This window comes from Elaeis guineensis, chromosome 9 (genome assembly GCF_000442705.2).
Source record: "Elaeis guineensis isolate ETL-2024a chromosome 9, EG11, whole genome shotgun sequence".
In the NCBI taxonomy this organism is placed as follows: domain Eukaryota; kingdom Viridiplantae; phylum Streptophyta; class Magnoliopsida; order Arecales; family Arecaceae; genus Elaeis; species Elaeis guineensis.
In genome coordinates this window covers 17708490-17727278 of record NC_026001.2, presented here as the reverse complement: position 1 = coordinate 17727278, position 18789 = coordinate 17708490, and the positions used below count along the sequence as shown (strand labels likewise).

General features: G+C 36.0%; 1 protein-coding gene across 7 annotated transcripts in view; it reads right to left on the bottom strand.

Annotated features, from left to right (window-relative positions):
* Positions 1-17221, bottom strand: part of LOC105051395 (protoporphyrinogen oxidase, mitochondrial) — a 38805-nt gene extending 21584 nt beyond the window's left edge. For 2 of the 7 annotated variants that reach the window (XM_019852931.3, XM_073243050.1), the window contains exons 1-7: positions 17058-17219; positions 13216-13255; positions 12246-12381; positions 11978-12043; positions 10142-10192; positions 9970-10026; positions 4080-4165 (exon numbers count right to left, since the gene is read on the bottom strand). In XM_019852931.3, the coding sequence (XP_019708490.1) occupies positions 4080-4165; positions 9970-10026; positions 10142-10192; positions 11978-12043; positions 12246-12381; positions 13216-13255; positions 17058-17094 (473 nt within the window). In that variant the 5' untranslated portion in view covers positions 17095-17219. Of the gene's footprint in view, positions 1-4079; positions 4166-9969; positions 10027-10141; positions 10193-11977; positions 12044-12245; positions 12382-13215; positions 13256-17057 lie in introns of all 7 variants that reach the window. The other 5 variants (XM_073243051.1, XM_073243052.1, XM_073243049.1 and 2 more) reach the window with 4 other exon arrangements.
* Between the last annotated feature and the right edge of the window lie 1568 nt (positions 17222-18789).

The window sequence follows — 18789 nt, the reverse complement described above, 5'->3', positions numbered from 1 at the left end:
TATTCTTAATGGTCGTGCACTTTATACAGTTTTATTCCCTACTCGGTCATTGTTTCTCATTCCTCCAAAGACATTTGGCTGTACTTATTTTGTACAGGATATGAGATCCCAGATCAGTAAGTTGGACCCTCGATCATTAAAGTGTATCTTTTTTGGATACTTTCGTACACAAAAAGGATACCGATGTTATTCTTCTGTGTTAGGTCGATATCTTTGTCTTGAGATGTCACCTTCTTTGAATCGAGTCCTTTCTTTGCTAATCCCTCTCCTTCTACTTATGAGATGGATTCTATGGAGGACTTTCTGATCTACACAATCAGTTATCCCATCTTTACTGCTTCATCTGATCCACCTCGTCCTCCCATTACTTATGTCTACACCTGTTGAGATAAACCTCCTCAGTCAGATGTTACAGGTCCTCAACCAGCAGATCCACCAGTGGCTATCTCATCCCTACCGGCTTCCACGTCATCTAATTCTAATCTTAATCTACCTATTGTTCTCAAGAAAGGTAAATACAATTGTACCCATCCTATTTCATCATTTGTTTTCAATAACCATTTATCATAATCAACCCGCTCCTTTATTACCTCTCTTGATTCTATGACTATTCCTAAGATATTAGATGAGGTGTTGTCACACAATGACTAAAGGACAGCTATGGAGGAAGAAATGTCGGCTTTTGAGGCTAATGGCACTTGGGACCTGGTTTCTCTCCCATCAGATAAGCGTACTATTTGGTGTAAATAGATTATATGTGGTGAAGATGAAAGCTGATGGTTCTGTTGATAGATTGAAAGCTCATTTGGTAACTAAGGGATATACCCAGACTTATGGTATGGATTATACTAATACTTTCTCTCCTGTGGCTAAGATGACATCTATTCGCATATTTATTTTCTTAGCTACTACTTATTGTTAGCCCTTGTATCAGTTAGATGTGAAGAATGTATTTCTTCACGGTGACTTGTAGGAAGAAGTGTATATGGAGCAACCCCCTAGGTTTATTGCTCAGGGAGAGAATGGTAAGGTGTGCAAATTAAAAAAATTATTATATGGGTTGAAACAGTCTTCCAAAACTTGATTTGGCAGGTTCAGTGATGTGGTGATAAAGTTTGGCATGAAGAGAAGTTCATGTGATCATACTATATTTTTCAGACATACTGACAGTGGTTGTATTTTGTTGATTGTGTATGTTGATGATATTGTGATTACGGGAAGCGACGCACAGGGTATTTCTTCACTAAAGGAGTTTCTTCAAACAAGTTTTCAAACAAAAGATTTAGGACAACTGAAATACTTTCTTGAGATTGAACCAGCTTATTCAAAGAAAGGTATATTTCTTTCTCAAAAAAAGTATGTTCTAGATCTTTTAATAGATACTGATCTACTTGGAGCAAAGCCTTACGAAACTCCTATAGATCCAAATGTCAAACTTGTAGCAGATGAGGGAGAGATGTTTACTGAACCAGAGAAATACAGAAGACTTATTAGAAAACTCAACTACCTCACAATCACTCGATCAGACATTGCATTTCCTGTGAGTGTATTAAGTCGGTTCATGTCAGCACCCACTACTATACATTGGGATGCCTTAATCCATATAGTGAGATACTTGAAAGAAACCCCAGAAAAGGGTATTCTGTATGGAGATCATGGTGGTATACAAATTGAGGAGTTCGCTGATGCTGATTGGGCAGGTTCGCCTAATGATAGGAAGTCTACAATAAGATACTGCGTATTTGTGGGAGAAAATTTAGTATCTTGAAAGAGTAAAAAGCAAAATATAGTCTCTCGGTCAAGTGCACAATCAAAATACCGAACCATGGCACGACAACATGTGAATTGATGTGGATTCGACATCTTTTAGAAGAGATTGATTTTACAGTTTCTTCTCCTATAAAGTTATGGTGTGATAATCAGACAGCTATGCATATTGCATCAAACCCAGTGTTTCATGAGAGGATGAAGTACATCAAAGTTGATTGTCACTTTGTGAGGGAGAAGATTTAGCAAAAACTCACTTCCACCAGTTACATACACTCAGAGGATCAACTAGCCGATTTGTTTACAAAGATTCTTACCTGGACTAGGATTGATTACATTTGTGACAAGCTGGGCATAATTAATATCTATGCTCCAGCTTGAAGGGGAGTGTTAAGAATAAAATATAAAATCATGGTGAATATCATAATGAGTTGTCAAGATCATGACTACTATGGTAAGCATGACCTCAAAGATTCCAAGATCAGAATATCATGGCTATTATGGTCAGCTATAATAGTCAAAATATCATGGCTATTCTCAAAGATTCCAAGATCTGAATATCATGACTATTATGGTCAGAATATCATGGTTATTATGGTCGTAAATATCATAGCTATTATGGTAGTGATTACTATAGAGATTCCAGGATCAAATTTACCATACTTATTTGATTATTAGACACAATTGTATAGCTTTCATATGTATTTGGATACAATTGTAAAGCTATCATAGTAGCTATTCCATTTTAGTCTATTTAAAGAGTTGTATTCATGAAGATGATAATGAGAAACACAAAATTATCTTTTCCATTAACACATATTAAGAGAAATAATTGCTTCATAATCAATATTATATATCTCTCACAACCCCACCCATGTATAACAGTAACCAACCTGACAGAAATCATAATCATCAAATTTATTTAGGGTTGATTCAGCAAATTCAATCTTGGCACCTATTCCTATACAAGGCCATAGCCCCTCATCAAAAGCTTGTTCTGATCCCATCTTAGACATCCCATAAAGGACTTCTTAGACACTTTTCACTTCATAGACACTACAACCCAAACCTGTGCCCATGTGTACCAGGTGGCTCTTGTTGCAAGTTTCCAAGTCATCCTTGTAATTTGTCTATTAAATTGTTTCTTACTGATGCTGCTTGTAGACAGACTTACCTTGTTGCCACACATTTCCCATAACACAAAAACTTGACAAACCTCCTATCATTACCAATTCACAAACTAATTATATTGGTTCCTATCCTATTCTTGAAGATCCACTGCTGGATAACCATTGATTGAACAGACAAATCCCATCAGCTCTTTAAAATTTATTCCAGTAAACAGGAAAGGCCACCCAAGACACCAAATCAAGATCCAGTAGAATATAACAACAGAAATAATATAGCTTCAGTACTATAAGACAACAGTTTTTAAGTTCCTATTTTATCAATGGCAATTATGCAAAGACAAACAAGTAGACTATTATTAATAGTTTAAAGCATGTTGATGAGATGTCCACAATACTTTTAAGCTACACTAGCCTGATTTCTGGAGATATAAATACAATGTAACATACAGGACTCATCTGGATGTTGCATCCTATAGTGATTTAAGGTGTCAGATTCTTTCAGATTTTTCTTTCTTTTTAATTAAAAAAAAAGAAAATATTCAGGGGCATAGTCCTTTTCATCTAGATGTGCACACACATCGTTTTTCTTCCAAAGTTAAAAGATGAATTAGAGAAAGAAAAAGGTTCCACGTAATATTCCATGTTTTGTAAAGACAGAGCATAAACTTACGATGACATAGGAAACATAGGGAGGAAGCTGTCTGATTTTTAATTTTCATAATCAAAAAGTGGAATGCTTTTATAAATCTAAGAAAATTTCCCTAAAAATTATTGAGTAATTAATAGACTAGAAATGACATTATAAAATTCCTGACACGTTCTAGAAGCCCATTCAGTCCTAAGACTGTATTCTCGACTTTTATCAGAATCTAATACCACTTAGCTTGGAGTTTAAAACAACGTATAAATTGATTGGCTATTACAATTAGGAGAAGAGCAAATAACCATATAAGCCACTCAAGCTAAAGAAAAACTTCTTTATACAATCAGGCCCCAGGGAAACCCAAACAATTCTAGCAGACCATCTATTTCTCCTACATCATGAGCAGTCACAAAGAACCCAGGTGTCAATATGTATCTAAAAGCAGTAAAGAATGCTAATAGAAACATTAAAAAAGATAGGTGTTCTCAGTGGCTACAAGAACAGGAAATGTTCTACAAAATTGACCAATGTATAATCACCTTTCCTGTGAACATTCATCAGACACCTTTAAGGAGCTCTTTGTGCCTTGATGCTTCCACAAAAAAGGTTCCAGAAATATCTTTAACTGCAAGCATGAGAAGCATGTATATGGAACGTGCAATATAGAGCATTGTACAATAGTAAAGCAACACATGAGAGCAGCAAATAGACAAAAGAATGTACAAATATTTCATCCTTTAAAAATAAGGACATGATGCAGAAAAAAGTGCTGCAAAAACCCAATGAAGCCCATATTTTGTTATGAAGAAAATTCAGGAATAATGTGATGTGCAACCATCCACCAATAGGGGAGATAGCCTGTTAAGATTTAGAATAGCCCCTAGTACATGTATATATAGTAAATGAAAATTAGTTGTTTGCAATTTGCATATTGATTATTAGTTGTGTGAACATACAAAGTACAGCTAATATCATCTCTGACACCATACTCAACTCATGCTGGGTCAAATCTCATCCTGCCATGAAGCAAGACTTGCAACTGACCCAACCCATGCTCCTGCACCCTGCCTCGTTCTAATTCTTGGTGCCACGTTTAAGCAACAGGTTATCAGTTGTTCCCAATCCAAATTCATCCTCATTTCTACTCCCATTCCCATTCCATTCCATTCCGTGGTTCTAAGATTGAGAGTTTGCCTAAAAGACATTCAAAGCAGGGTGGTGTGATTTGTTATAAAGAAATCTTTAAGCTACCTCAGCAGAGTGGACGGGGAAGTGGCACACTGCAGGCCTACTGATGTCAAACAAAGTGGTAGATCTTAAAAGTTCCAGCAATCATACAATAATGTTTACTTAGCTACACAAATAATACCTTTTTTATCATAATAATTGTGACAATAGATGATAGGGTACTCAGGTCTTTTCAGATATCAAGCTAGCTGGACTCTATGGTGGTGAGTCATTGCTTGATATGCAACCTTCAAACTGCAACAGGAGCCATAACACTTGCATTTATAAAAAAGAATAATCTAGAAAGATTCTTCTAATAGAAGGTTAATTAATGGGATCGAAGTCCATCTACTTTAGTACAAAATAGAAGTTCCAACAAAGAGATAAAGAAGAGAAGTAGCTGATGATCCCTTGAAGACTAGAGAATGTGCATGAAAGACCTGTGGTAAGTAAAGAAGGGTAACCTAAAGATGCAAAATATGAGTGATATAAGATATGGTGCAAGAAACCATGTTCAGGTCTATAATAGCAGTTGCAGCTAATAATTCTGTGTATAGCTCCATAGGGTCAAAACCAAAATGGCAAAGCTTCAAAATAAAGCACCACATCAACATACACCTATTAGGAGATGCACGACTAAACATGTCTAACGAGTGCTCCTGATGCAAGAAAAGATACCCTTTGGAAAGAGAAGACAACTTGAATGCCTCATAAGTAGAGGCATTAGGTCCTTTGCCTAAAAAATACACTATGGATAATTCTTCAAATCATGGTTCATAAAACCAATCCGTGCCACCCCATACAGGGCATACCATGCCGTACTAGTACGGCACCCGCATTTGACACAGTGTAGAGGCTGAACCAGCCTGTACTGGGTGGAACTGACCAGTTCTGCCCAGTTTTGTGTTGCACCGACCCAACCCTTATCGCTGGTTTCAGGCAATACCATGTTTGGGCTTGAGAAAAAAGTCTCCTCACCTTGTGTCCTTATGGGGTTTGTACTATACCATACCAAATGTATCATAACCTTGCTTCAAATAGTCAAAGATTAAAGCAAAATCAAGGAAATAATATATCTACTTATGACAAACGAATCCCTAAGAATTCGAATGTAGATGAATAACGATGGGTAAACAAAAGTGTGTATAATCCATTTGCTAATGATGAAAAAGGTAACCAAGAAGTATTCTATTGACACCATGATCCTGGAGATGATGAAGAGGACCGAATTGAAGTGTGACAGTCACCCATAAGACCACTTGTTAAGGCTGGTTGGAATATCTTATCCTGGCCAATGTAGATCAACAGAAAGGATGGACAATGCTGTAGGTTATGGGGTCAGCTGAAAAATCTACCAAAGGAAACAAATTATGCATTAATATAGGGTAAGTTCTTTTTTCCTAATAAATTAAACATTAAGAGGGTGTTACTTGTGATAATGGCCAGAGCAATGGACATAAAAAGTGGTGAAAATACTCAAGGAACAACCAATAGCGCTTTTAGCTGGCAGTTCTCAATGATGGATGTGCTCAACAGGGAGGCCAATTGATTAATCAGGGAATTTAGGATCATATCCAAATTTTGAAAGCCAAGGTCAAAACAAATCACATTTCAAATATTCACTTGCAGTCCAGGAACATTTGCTGATTTGAATTTCCGGTAATTTTGATCACTTAGAAGATAGTTTGTATGATGGGGATTTTTTATCAGCCGAATCATAGTTTTATTCATTATCTTTTGCTAACCCTCAATTAGAAAAGTAATAGGCACCTGAGCAAAGGAATTCCTTTTATTTACTGTAGAAAGCACTGTAGTGCAGCAGCAATGCAAAAGGGTTTTTGTTTTATTCCTTCTATTCTAAAGTCCCAATGGACTCAAACTAGGAATTGTGGGGGATGGCAGGGTCAAAAAAGAGGATGAGTATCCAACGGTTATAGGAGTCAATGGTAAGTTCTTTTGAAGAGAGGAGAAAAACAAAAAGATTCAATCAGGTTGGCTGCTTTTCCTCTCCCTTTCTTCCTATAAATCTCTCTTTCTCACTCTATTTTCCTAAATCTTCTGCTGTTAATTGATCACCATGAGTGTTCTACTTTTTGTTCTTCATTTGCAGATAGTTATCTATTCTCCTGAACTAACCTGAACATAGATCTTCTGTATCATACTTAAAATCTTGATCTGTAGCCTTCTTTGTAGTCTGCTAAGGCCTTAGGAGCCATCCAACTTGAGATTCATCCCTAGATATAATACCGCAGCCTGCTAGAAGCCTAGAACTCTTTGAACATCAATTTATCTTTATTATCTACCGAAATAAATTTCTTTGGCTTGAATTTAATTACAAGTCAAACATAGCGCTCAAGGTTCGCCGTCTTGGTACCCGACCCCGTACCAATGAAATCTCACTATAGTATCGGTACACGGTACAGTATGGTACGTTTATATTGGTACGAGCCGGTTTGGTGTACTGATACGGTATGGTACAGTATGTCCCGTATTGGGCGGTATGGGGCAGTTCGATGAATACTTTTCCTTTCTTGACCTAAAACCCTAGGAAATCCTTACCTACAATCCTTACCGATTCTTTAAAACCCAAAATCAGATATTTTTAAGCCAATAGTTTTATCCCAAATATTGAAAAGCATCATGTCTACTTTATTTCTCATAAGAAGATAGCAAGATAGTGGGTTGGTCTATTCCCTAATTTCTGTCCCCTTTGGGTCCCACTAAGTGGCCTCATGTCAACTTGTTAGGATGAATTATGCATGAAGAAGCATTAATCACGTTAAAATTGGACTAAAGTAACACTCCCTAAATTTATGTTGATAAAATATAAAAAATAAGAGAATGCAGAAAGACTGGTTAATATTTTTTTTTTTTAATTAAGCCCAGGCCTCACATTTATACAAAACCAAATCTAGAAGATTTAAGAAAATCTAGGCATTAGACATATGCCAATTAAATCCAGATGCGTATAGTGAGTTGACTAAAAGATCAAGCTCTTATTTTCCCTGCAATCCATGACTTTTAATTCAAATCAGAGGAATCAGGGCTGGTTGGTGATTTCTCTTTCTTGAATACACATAACAAACATGAAACATGAAACACAATAAAATAAAAGCTTGTATCGTACATTTTTATCTGGTTTGACCACTATTAAACTTACCAGTTCCAAAGTAGGCCAAACAAGAGAATTAACTGATATATATATGTACCAAACCCCATTTCATTCAGATATCAAATATCTGAATTTGGTTCAGTAGATCACATGGCATGCAGTCCACTGAATGCTGCTAACTGCAGGGTGCCTCCTAAGCCAAACAGGCCTTTTAAATCTTTTCCATCTCTATCCAGACAAAAAATAAAAGGATAAGAAAAGGGACCTCACCTCTTCAATAGAGCAGCTTTGTCTTCCCTCCACCTACATCTCTAACCTCATCCCTCTCTCCCTTGGGAGAGGACCAAGCCTACACTTAAGTTACAGATCAATGACGATTCTTATTAGGTGAACCCTGACAACCTCATTTCACGCTTGTTGCCAAATCATAGCATTGGGTTCTTATAGAAAAGAGGAAGAGGGTCAACAGGAACAAAGAGAGAGTGAAAGAGAAACTTACAGAGAGAAGAAATGGGTAGCAAAGGTTCTAGCTTGGATTTGCTCATGTAGGGGGAAGAAGGAGATTGTATTTATTTCGCAATAACCTAAGGCTTATGCTCCCTAAACAACGGCCCCATATCCACTCCTAAATTGAAGTTGGATACCAATCTGGCTATGGCTGACAGAGGATGAAGAAGATGGAGAGGAATTAGAGAGAGAATAATAAGCATGGGACCTTTTCGAGGGATGAGAAAGCAGTAGCAGAAATATTCAGGGGATGGGAAGAGAGAAGAAGTGCACCCTGAAGGAGGTGACACAGGTATGCTCTAGAGGTTATTGATAACAAACAGGACCAGGCTTGGCCAGGCCCAGCAAAAGACAATGGAAGGTGAAGGAGATGTTTCAGCTGAATAAGCAGGAAATCCAGCTCTAAGATAAGCAAGTATCAGCTACTATCAAGAGAGTAGGGGATCAGAAAAAAGATCCAGATCTAGTCAATGTCAAGGCAGCAGTGAATCAGTGGTAAATTTAGTTAGGGAACAAAAGGAGTATACTGCACTGTTGAAGGAAAATTTTATCAGGATAAAGGCAGAACAAATTTTTGTCCCAAAGGTCTGTTACCCTGTTTAATGACTCAATGTTTCAGCTTAGGTGGTACTCCATAGTTCGCCCCAATTGATCGATTGCAAGCCTCCATCACCCCAAAAATATAATGATTTTTAATCCAAAAAGCTCTATTTTGGACAAGATCTACATTGACGAAACTAATATAAACATTAAAGAACCAAGTTAGGTGCCTTTTTCATTTTAGCAATTATTGTGATATTACAAATCCATCAAATTACCATAATTAGAACCTAGACATTATTTCTATTGTTATTCTTAATACAACATGATTACTACCATGTTATTTCTCTTGAAACAGATAATGGAAAGCCCAGTCTCCAAAGAAAGTGAAGCCAAGTGTTGTAGTTGCAGGCTTGCATATTTCTTTTCCAGTTGGTAAGCGGGATAAATAGTAGAGCATGTAGAGATCTGCACATAAAATGGGAGACTATGCTAAGAACTTATCCATTTTCTGTTTGCAATTTTAATTATTTAAGAAAAGTTCTAAAAAAACACTATATGGACCCCTAAATATGGTACAATACAGAACATGGCACATGGCTGCACTGACAGTTTAGCTACCATGGCCCATACAGTAGGGTTAGTATAGGCAATATGTACTGTCTGATACGGGCCATACCAACAGCACATGAAACGTTGATTTCAGGTAATTATTGCTGTAAGTGGAACAAATTGTTCTGTTAGTTAAACTGACTGACCCAGACATTATCTAAATAAGAACCAAGCATTATCTAATACTTTCTGTAGACATCTAAAATTGTTCACCAGTCTAAAGTAATAATTGATTAGGAGAAAAAGGCAGTTGCTTGAGAACTGGCACCAGCATTTAATTTGAAACAACTTCTAAAAAAAAATAAAAAAAAAAATAACAGTTAACATAAGACATATTTGGTCATTACACCATCATTCCATAAGAGAATTCACCCAACAAACATAAAGGGGTAGCAAAATGCTTTCATCTGAAATTAAATGGCAGAAGAAACCTTTGATTGTGGAGACAGAATGCTACTTGTAATCAGAGCTATGGGATTTGATGGAATCTGAGATACAAAGCAAGCAGAGGCATCAGATAAGCAGCATAGGTTAATTCATATGAAAGTAAAACAGAATGTACAGACAAGGAAAAGCCCAGTTGTTCTGACAAAAATATGTTACCATTTGCGGCATTCCATTCCTCACAATATATCGCTTGTTTTGAGAAATAGGCTGTCTCATAAGGCAACATTCAATTACATCAGCCAAATAATGCAATCAGGCTAAAGATATTAAATATAAGCAGTATCAATACATAGAGCTTTCTCTGGAAAACAATAAGCAAACAAAAGATCCCGAATAGTAGGTCAATTCCAATTTACAAGGAGGCAAAAAGGAAGATGACTCACAGGCATGCTTCAGGTCAAGAATGCATAGTTCTCTTAGACATGCCAATTTTCAGGATTAAAAACATCAACTTTGCTTCTCTTCTCTTTTAAAAGAAAAATCAATGGTGGTGCCCCCAAAAATCATATAACCACCACAACGAAAGGTCTTTATACCATCTCTTAAGAACTGACTAAACAATTTGCTTTGTCATCCATTCGTATTAAAGAACAAATTATGACAAAAATAAGGAAAACTGATAAAGCAAAAGTATCAAGAAATTTATAAAGCATGGCCATGACAAAAGGAAAATGCCTAAAGATACCTAAGTGCCTGACAGAGGGATCAGAACAACAATAAAATAAACCTTGCTTTGAAGCTAATAACAGGATAGCATATTCAGCTGCCTGAAGGGAAAAAGGCATATGCTTTAACATGGAGGAAGAGAAGATAAATGCACAGAAAGATATAAAGATGCCACTGAGGATAAACTCAATAAACATCAGGGGTTCAAATTTCAGGCAAAATATTCCATAAATTGAAATAAAACAAAAAACTTCATGTTTGCTTCGTTTTTTTGGAGACATATGTTTGTTTCATTTTTCAAGACAAAATAGACATGGTTTGGGATGAAAAGTGCAATGGTTTACATTCAAATTGCCACTTTTTTGCCTAAAATACCTAAAATTACACCTACTTATAACAAAAAGATTCAATTTCTATCAATACATGTTCATGAAGCTGGTGGAGAGGAACAGTGATGAGGGAGAGTCCAAATCCACCATATTTGAAACAGCAAACATTGATTCCAAGTGACATAAACTCTGGATTCACATTGACTCTGCCCTTGCAAGTGCAATATTTGTAAAGCTGGATTCATATGGACTCTGCCCTTGCAAGTACAATATTTGTAAAGTCTTCTTTAAGGTTACTTTAAATTGTCATACCACAGAACTTGCATCCTAGTTACCAGAAGCAGGTGCTGATGCAGGTGTGAATTCAGGAACAACATGGGGACGTGGGTCTTTGATAAAAATAATTGAATAAGGAAAAACTTAGGAAGTAGATGCACTATCCTAGGTGGTAGTTTCTTGCTACTAAAACATGCATGTTATGGAACTTTCCTGCATACATCAAGATGCATCGATCTCGGATACATAAACAAAAAAAAAATAATTGGAATTTTATATTTTCCAAAAGGTTAAACTTCAGAAATTCACATGAAAACAAGAAATTTGGTAAATCAATCTTGCATTACAGATTGTTCAAAAAAGACTACGTAAATCTTGCAATAACACCAAGAAAGAGTTCAAAAAATACTAGCCAAATCACCTTAAACCTTCATTAAGTCATCTAAAACAATCTTAGCCGCACCATGTCTTGACATCAACATATTTCAGAATCAACTTTTACTAATCGAGAACTAAACAAAAGAAAGAAAAAATTAATTTGACAAATGGAAAAGAGTGATGTTGCAGATAAGTCAATTAATTCTAGATGTTGAAGCTCTGTACAAGTTACATCATGCACAATGATCAGTATGCTTGAAAAATAAATAAAAATAGTTTGCTTGATATTATGTGAATGTGCTAGAATAATTCTTATGATGTACAAGAAGAAATAACTGCGTACATATTGTTTCTTCTCTTGAAGACCTAGATCATCAATCAATCTTCCAACATCCTTTTCACTCTCTGTCTGCACATAGTAAGACATCTTGGGTCAAGTGGACCCCATTGTTATGATGCCCAGATAATAAATGCTCATCAACCACTTATCAAACATCCTTACCTCAGCAAACAAACATTTAATTTAGTTTGTGTATGATGCCCAAATAAATCTGCAAATAGATATTATGATCTCTTGTTCAAGAGTAAGGCATGAGTTGCTCTTAACTCACCATTGTATTTGCCCCTTCATCCCATATAAAACCATTCTCTGAACTGCTTTTGATTTTGCCTCCAGCTCTTCCATCAGCTTCAAAAATGGTGACACTCAAACCATTTGATTTAAGTTTATAGGCAGCAGCTAGCCCACTGAAAACCATCTCAGAATCCTTGACATTAATATTCTTACCAAAAGAGCATTCAAAAAGTAAATGATCAAGTAGGAAAATCATTTGTGATAATGGCTTACAACAAGCTTCCATAGACCACATGTGCATGCATCAAACAATTAAATAAACCACCATCAGATATGGAAAGACTTCTTAAGTACACAAATCCATGTGTTTAAGATAAGAATCCCTCAGTTATATATGAAAGCTCACAGTAATTTATGGACAAGAAGCTGTGATTAATCCATGAGACCACATTAATACAAAAGTATATTGCTTGAAATATCACTAATTTTTCTTTTTGCCAAGACAGTCATGTAGATTACATATCAAATAGATAAACCAAAAAAAGAGTCAAACTAAGATTCCACTTGAAACTGGTATCATCCTCCTCCAACTCATCTGATTAAACATGAGTGACAGTCATTGACAAAACTGTCTAATCAAGCAAAAGGGGTCGCTGCTCATTTGTGTGAGGAGAGTTCGAAATTATACAAGAAACAAACAAACAAAATTCTCTAATGTAGCACATTACAGACATACTCTGCATTCTACAAGATACTTGCCAAGAATAATAAAAGGATATCTCTCAACAAGGCATGTTAAAATCTAGAAAATTAAGTTGAAGAAAATTTCAAGAGTAAATTTGAATCATCAAACAAAATCAAACCGACAACACTGCTGGATTGACATCAAGCTGTCAGCAAATTGAAGCCTTCATGTTGTTACATTTTGCACTCTAATAAATCTATGACAGGATTCAAGTAGAAGCATGATGAACTACCATCAAAACCAATAATTAAAATAATCATACCTAACTCCACCACCAACAACTGCTACTGACTTTGTGGAACCTGAGAAATGAATTGCCTTGTAGATAAGCATTTACAAAAATCGAAAAGAAATAATTGACCTTAATAATAATAAACAAAAATCATTAAGTAGGAAACAGAAGATAGCATAATTCATGCAATTAAGAATACAGCATTATGCACTATTCTGTTAGACCATTAACCAAACAGGAACATTAACAAAAGGAGGAAACAAAGAGAAAGACCTTGTCTCAATTGTGGTTAGTTGCAAATTATTATAACTTGGACTTTCAAAATTTATCGATCAACACAGTGCATCAGGAATTTGGTTGAAAACTTCTGTAGTTGAGTTTCCAAAAACTCCTGACCGAACTCCAAAAAGATCTTTGAACTGACTTCAATAATAATAAATAAGAACAGAAATTCTTTGGATTTTGGAAAGGCCAACAAATATCTAATAGGTATGGCAATATCAAACTGGATCCAAATTCTCCTACTAAATTACTAATTCAGTGAGGCATAAAATAAACCCTTCCCTCAAAAAACTCTATGCTATTTGTTACTTTAAGAAACAAAGCCTTCTGAGCTCTGAATCCCTGATCACCGGAGTAATATAAACCAACCAATGCCATTTTACTAAGTTTTATTTTATTCTTATCATGTATATATGTTGTGACTAACAAGACACAATCAAGAAAAGCAATGACCAATATTCTTCCCATCCACTTGCGTAATATGTCCTTGCTTCATGTACACAACATATCAAATCTCCTAGCCAATTTAAATAAATTTCTTGGCATTAAAATTTCATAGTCATTAGAACTAAAATAGTTATTCAGTTATTGAGGGTTCTCGTGCATCCTTTATCTAACATTCATCATTTCCTGATCTCTTCTAAAAATGTCATTGACTATTCTCTTAGAAAAGAAAATGTAATCTACATGGTTAGAAAATTGCTCTATCTTTCGTAGTCTACATTGTCAGAAAATTGCTCTTCTTCCCATATCTACTTTTCTTTTGTACACCTTATTCCAAAAAACCAGGCTGTGTTGGCATCTCTCTTAGAGTTCTAGCAGAGGTTAATCTATCATTAAAATGCACATACTTCAACTGGTCAGCCCCCTTGTTTATTGAAATCTCATACAATCCCTACTTGATCCTCTATTCCCTTTTCCTTGCAAAAAATATCTATGTCGTGTCTCCTTTTGACTGCATGAAGTATCTCATCTCAATACCAAGAAAGATAGACCTTTTTTACCATCCTTGTATGCCTACAATCTTTAAATGCCGTTACATCTCACTACTCATCTCTACATAACTGTCAGTTGACTTTCCCAAGTGTACGCTGACTAAAACCAGAATTCTCTTCTACATTTTTTCATCCCAGCTTTTCCCAATGTGGTGTTTTTAAAAGTTTCTCCAATTGAACTATATATCCTCTAGCGAAACCCTACACATACCTCTCAAGTCTCAATAGTAGCTTAATCTCCTCTGTGTAGCTGTAACTCTTTGAACTTAACACAAGATAGTTATCCAAGCACATAGATAGAGAAAGAGAGAAGGGAGCAGAAAACTATCCACTATCTTGCAGTGGCACACTCTCACAACCCGATATCACCTATTGCACTTAGACCTCAACTTGCTTCCAAATTGAGCAATCTCGTGACAATCTAAGCAGAATAATATAGGGTTATAACCAATACTTATATCACAGGGAATGTACTGGCAAAGCCATTTTAGGATAAGAGCTCACAGTTTGTATCAAAGATCAAGAACAAAAGGAAGATTTAAGCTAGCATGAATGGATCTTTTCTAAGGTGACCAAAATAACAATGATCAAGAAAATAATACTAACAGAAGGCATTGCCAACCCCTCAACCAAAAGGTAAGGATTAGCAGGACAAAATATATTATGAGCCATACATATTTGCTCGTTATTTAAAATTAAAATAAATAAAAATAAAAACAAACTTCTTGAACACATAAAGGCAAAACTATCTTGGTTGCTTTATGCGTGGTGAAAGACCAAGGAAAATGCTAATGTCCTTTGCAGCACCAAGTTCAATATGCCACGGAAAGGAAGTAAGCAACAAACAGTTTGGCATTCAGCACAGCACTGGAGCATTTATTTTTTTCTTTCCGTCACAATTATCCATACAAAGGTTTCATAAAAAGTTTATAGACTTCAAGCCATATTATTCCGTTTACAGTGCCAAAACCCCAAAAGATGAAGGGTCCCTTGATCTCCCATCTTCCAATCAAGATCTTACCACCAGAAGTACATTTCACAAATTATCACTTTATTTACCTTCCTTAAAAGAGAAGATTACTTTAGAAATCATGAAATGAACCTCAACACCCCTCTGGAAAAAGGAAAAGAGGAAAAAAAGACATTCTTTTGAATGCATAGCACAATCCACTCACCTCTTCCATTTAATTTACTCTTTGTTGAAAAGACCTGACAATCATAAATTTTTAGATACTTCAAGGATTAATCCTCTATCACCACTAATAAACTGACCAATTTCATGTTCTTCAATCTTATAAGCACAACTCCACCTCACTCCTTGGAGAGAAAAGTTGTATCAAATTCATTTAATGAATCTCCAAAACTATGTAGATGCTCATTCTCTCCAACAAGAGTCTCTCTGAGTACAATTTAAGAGCCACAAGTGGACTTGACAGATCAAAGATTTGCAAATTCAAAAGCACATAGTTGACAAAAACAATTCCTCTCAAAAGATACAAACTTGCCTAGAAGCTCAACACATTAAAACTTTAGCATGCATATTTGGAGTTCTATATAGTTAAATGGATGCCTCAGTATCTGTGATGCAACTTTTCAAGGTAGAACCTTGATAGATTAACACCTTTTTCAAGTCACAGTCATCCAAGGAAATACCAATGATATTAATTTTATTAAAATTCATTCTCAATCCTGTCACCAACTCAAAGCCAGTGATGATAAAATAAAACTTATAAAGCTCAGGAAGGTCAATTACATAAAACTTAAAGGTATCATCTACCCAATGCAAATGAGTAATATATATCTTCCTTTATAGATTTCCCTTGCTGATCTTCAAATCCCTCAATTTCTCCCCTATGATAAGTGGTTTTGAAACCTCCATTGGTTAAAAAGTTTGATGCCTTTGTTTTAACCCAAACAATACTGTAAGTCCATAATACCTTTCACCAGAACCCATTCAGCAAGGTTAAGAGAGGCTGCAACATCCAGTGTTCTACAAATCGTTTTATGCAGATGCATATGCAGATTCTTTTTTCAAGATAAACAAAAATGGGGAATCCAAAATGCGCATCCAGTCAATGCTTACAAATTTTCATGGATTCATCTCAATAATCGTCGAAAATTGTCAATGCCAACCATCAAACTAACATCAACTCTCCCGATCTTTAAGCAAGATAAGAAATTTCCTTTATGGTTATGAGATTATGTCTTTCAGATCCATCTACGTTGCGCATCTCCTAACAAAAGGATAGTTTGCTTCTTCGCAAACGATGCCTAATAGATTCCTGTTTATTCTACATGGCTAACTATCAATTCTTTAGAAGATTTCGTTGCAGACTTGCAGCAAATTCCTTCCAAGGCCCAAGCGTCGACTACTCGTCTAATTGAAGTACAACAATCAAACGTAGAATAGTTTGTAGTGATTTAGGGAAAAACCGGGTGTTAGAATTCGATCTCCTTTTCTTCTTTGGAAGAATAGGGCATCAAATTCGGGTAAAATCAAAAGTTCTCTCCTTTGTTTCAAGACTTGGAGATATTATTCTAAAGAAAGAAAAGAATAGAATTTTGGAAACAAGCGAGCGGGAGGCAGAAGATTACTGGGTGTTATCTTGGTTTCTTTAGCCGGCGAGGCCATGGCGGCGGCGGCGGACTTGACGAGGCCACTTGTTTGGTGAGGCCGGTGCAGAGCGAGAGCTGGGTTTGGCCGTAGAAGATGAAGAAGATTACGACAGCGCTGATTCTAGAGTTTGGAATTCGGATGCACCGATGAAGAATCCAAGTGCCCGCCCGGTATGGCTGTCTGGTCTCAGACAGCAAGCAGCTCGAGCGGAACGTGTGATGACTAATGAAATGGGATTTGTTCGATGGACCCCACAAACCGGGTTGGGCAAAACCAAGACCGGGTTTGGGTGGGCCGCTTGGTGTGGCAGGAGAAGAACCGGACGGCGGTTGGTCCAGATTGGTTAGCAGCTTGAGATTCAAAGTTTTAGATAAATAGTAGCTGGGGAGCCTCCAATCTTTTTTGTTAATAAAATGAAGATATAATTATCATGGATAGACGTATAGACTTGATAAAAAAAGTATATATCATGGATACTGTTATTTTCTTAAATTATATTTTTATGTGTATTTTTTGTTTAATGCAAATTTAATTAAAATTTATTGCTTTGAGTTTCTAAACATGTTTTTGAATATTAATCTAGATTGTTTTTCATATATATATATATATATATATATATATATATATATATATATATATATATATATATATATATATATATATATGCATGCGTGTTATAAAATCAAATTTCAGGCAATGGGTTAATGTCCTGAATCAACCTTTTTGTAGATCATGAAAGTTTGGTCAAATAAACTAAGACATAGAACTGCAGAGGAAATGAAGATAGGACACATATGCCATTCAGAACCATGATGGAGGAATCATATCAAGATAGATTAAGGTTTCTACTGGGAGCCCAGAGAGCCCTAGATGCCTAATTTGCCTTCATATGTTTCCAACACCATTCATCTATAAGGTTTGGTGCTACTTAGGATTAAATACCTATTTTCCATGTTTACTCAACATCATTTCCTACTCCAATGAACAATAAGTTGCTAGTTTAGCACTACTTTTAAAAGATCCACTGCCACCATAAAGTAAGATAGGAGAAATGAAGTATTGCCAATTAGACATTACCAATAGGTATCAATGATAATGTTACCCCCAAATATATATAGAGATATATATTGAAAAAAATAAAGCAATAATAGGTCTTAGTTTGCTCTGCTACCAATTGAGATTTGGTCCTTACTAGAACCCAATTTGAGATGCAGATATTGGAGCCAGAACAAGTGAGATTTTTAAGGCTCTAAGTAAGTTTGGGCTAAGCATGAGCAACTTGCCCATGACCTAACTCAGCCTGACCAAAAGTCTGGTCTTCTTCTTCTTCTTCTTCTTTTCGGAGGGGGACCAGCAGTCTAGTCAAATGTGAAGTTAGTTGAAGCGTAAACATATAATTTGTACTTTATATTTAAAAAATTGACGCCCAATTGAGCCCATTGAGAGCACATCAGAAAACTCTTCAGTTGGTTCAAAGGTACCATGACCAAGGCAATTAATTTCAGACTTTGGCGCCTATGAACCACTGGATTTGGTGGATGCCACTTGATCCAAAACAAATGCAGAGTCCAGGAAATCAGAAGAGGAAAAGAGATAGAGAGGTTTTGGGGAAAAGAGTGGCTTAACCTGTTTACTCTCAAATCTAAAAGCTAAGAAGAAATGAAATAAATGTAATATTTAGAAGACACGAAACTCAGGAAGAGCTCCGTC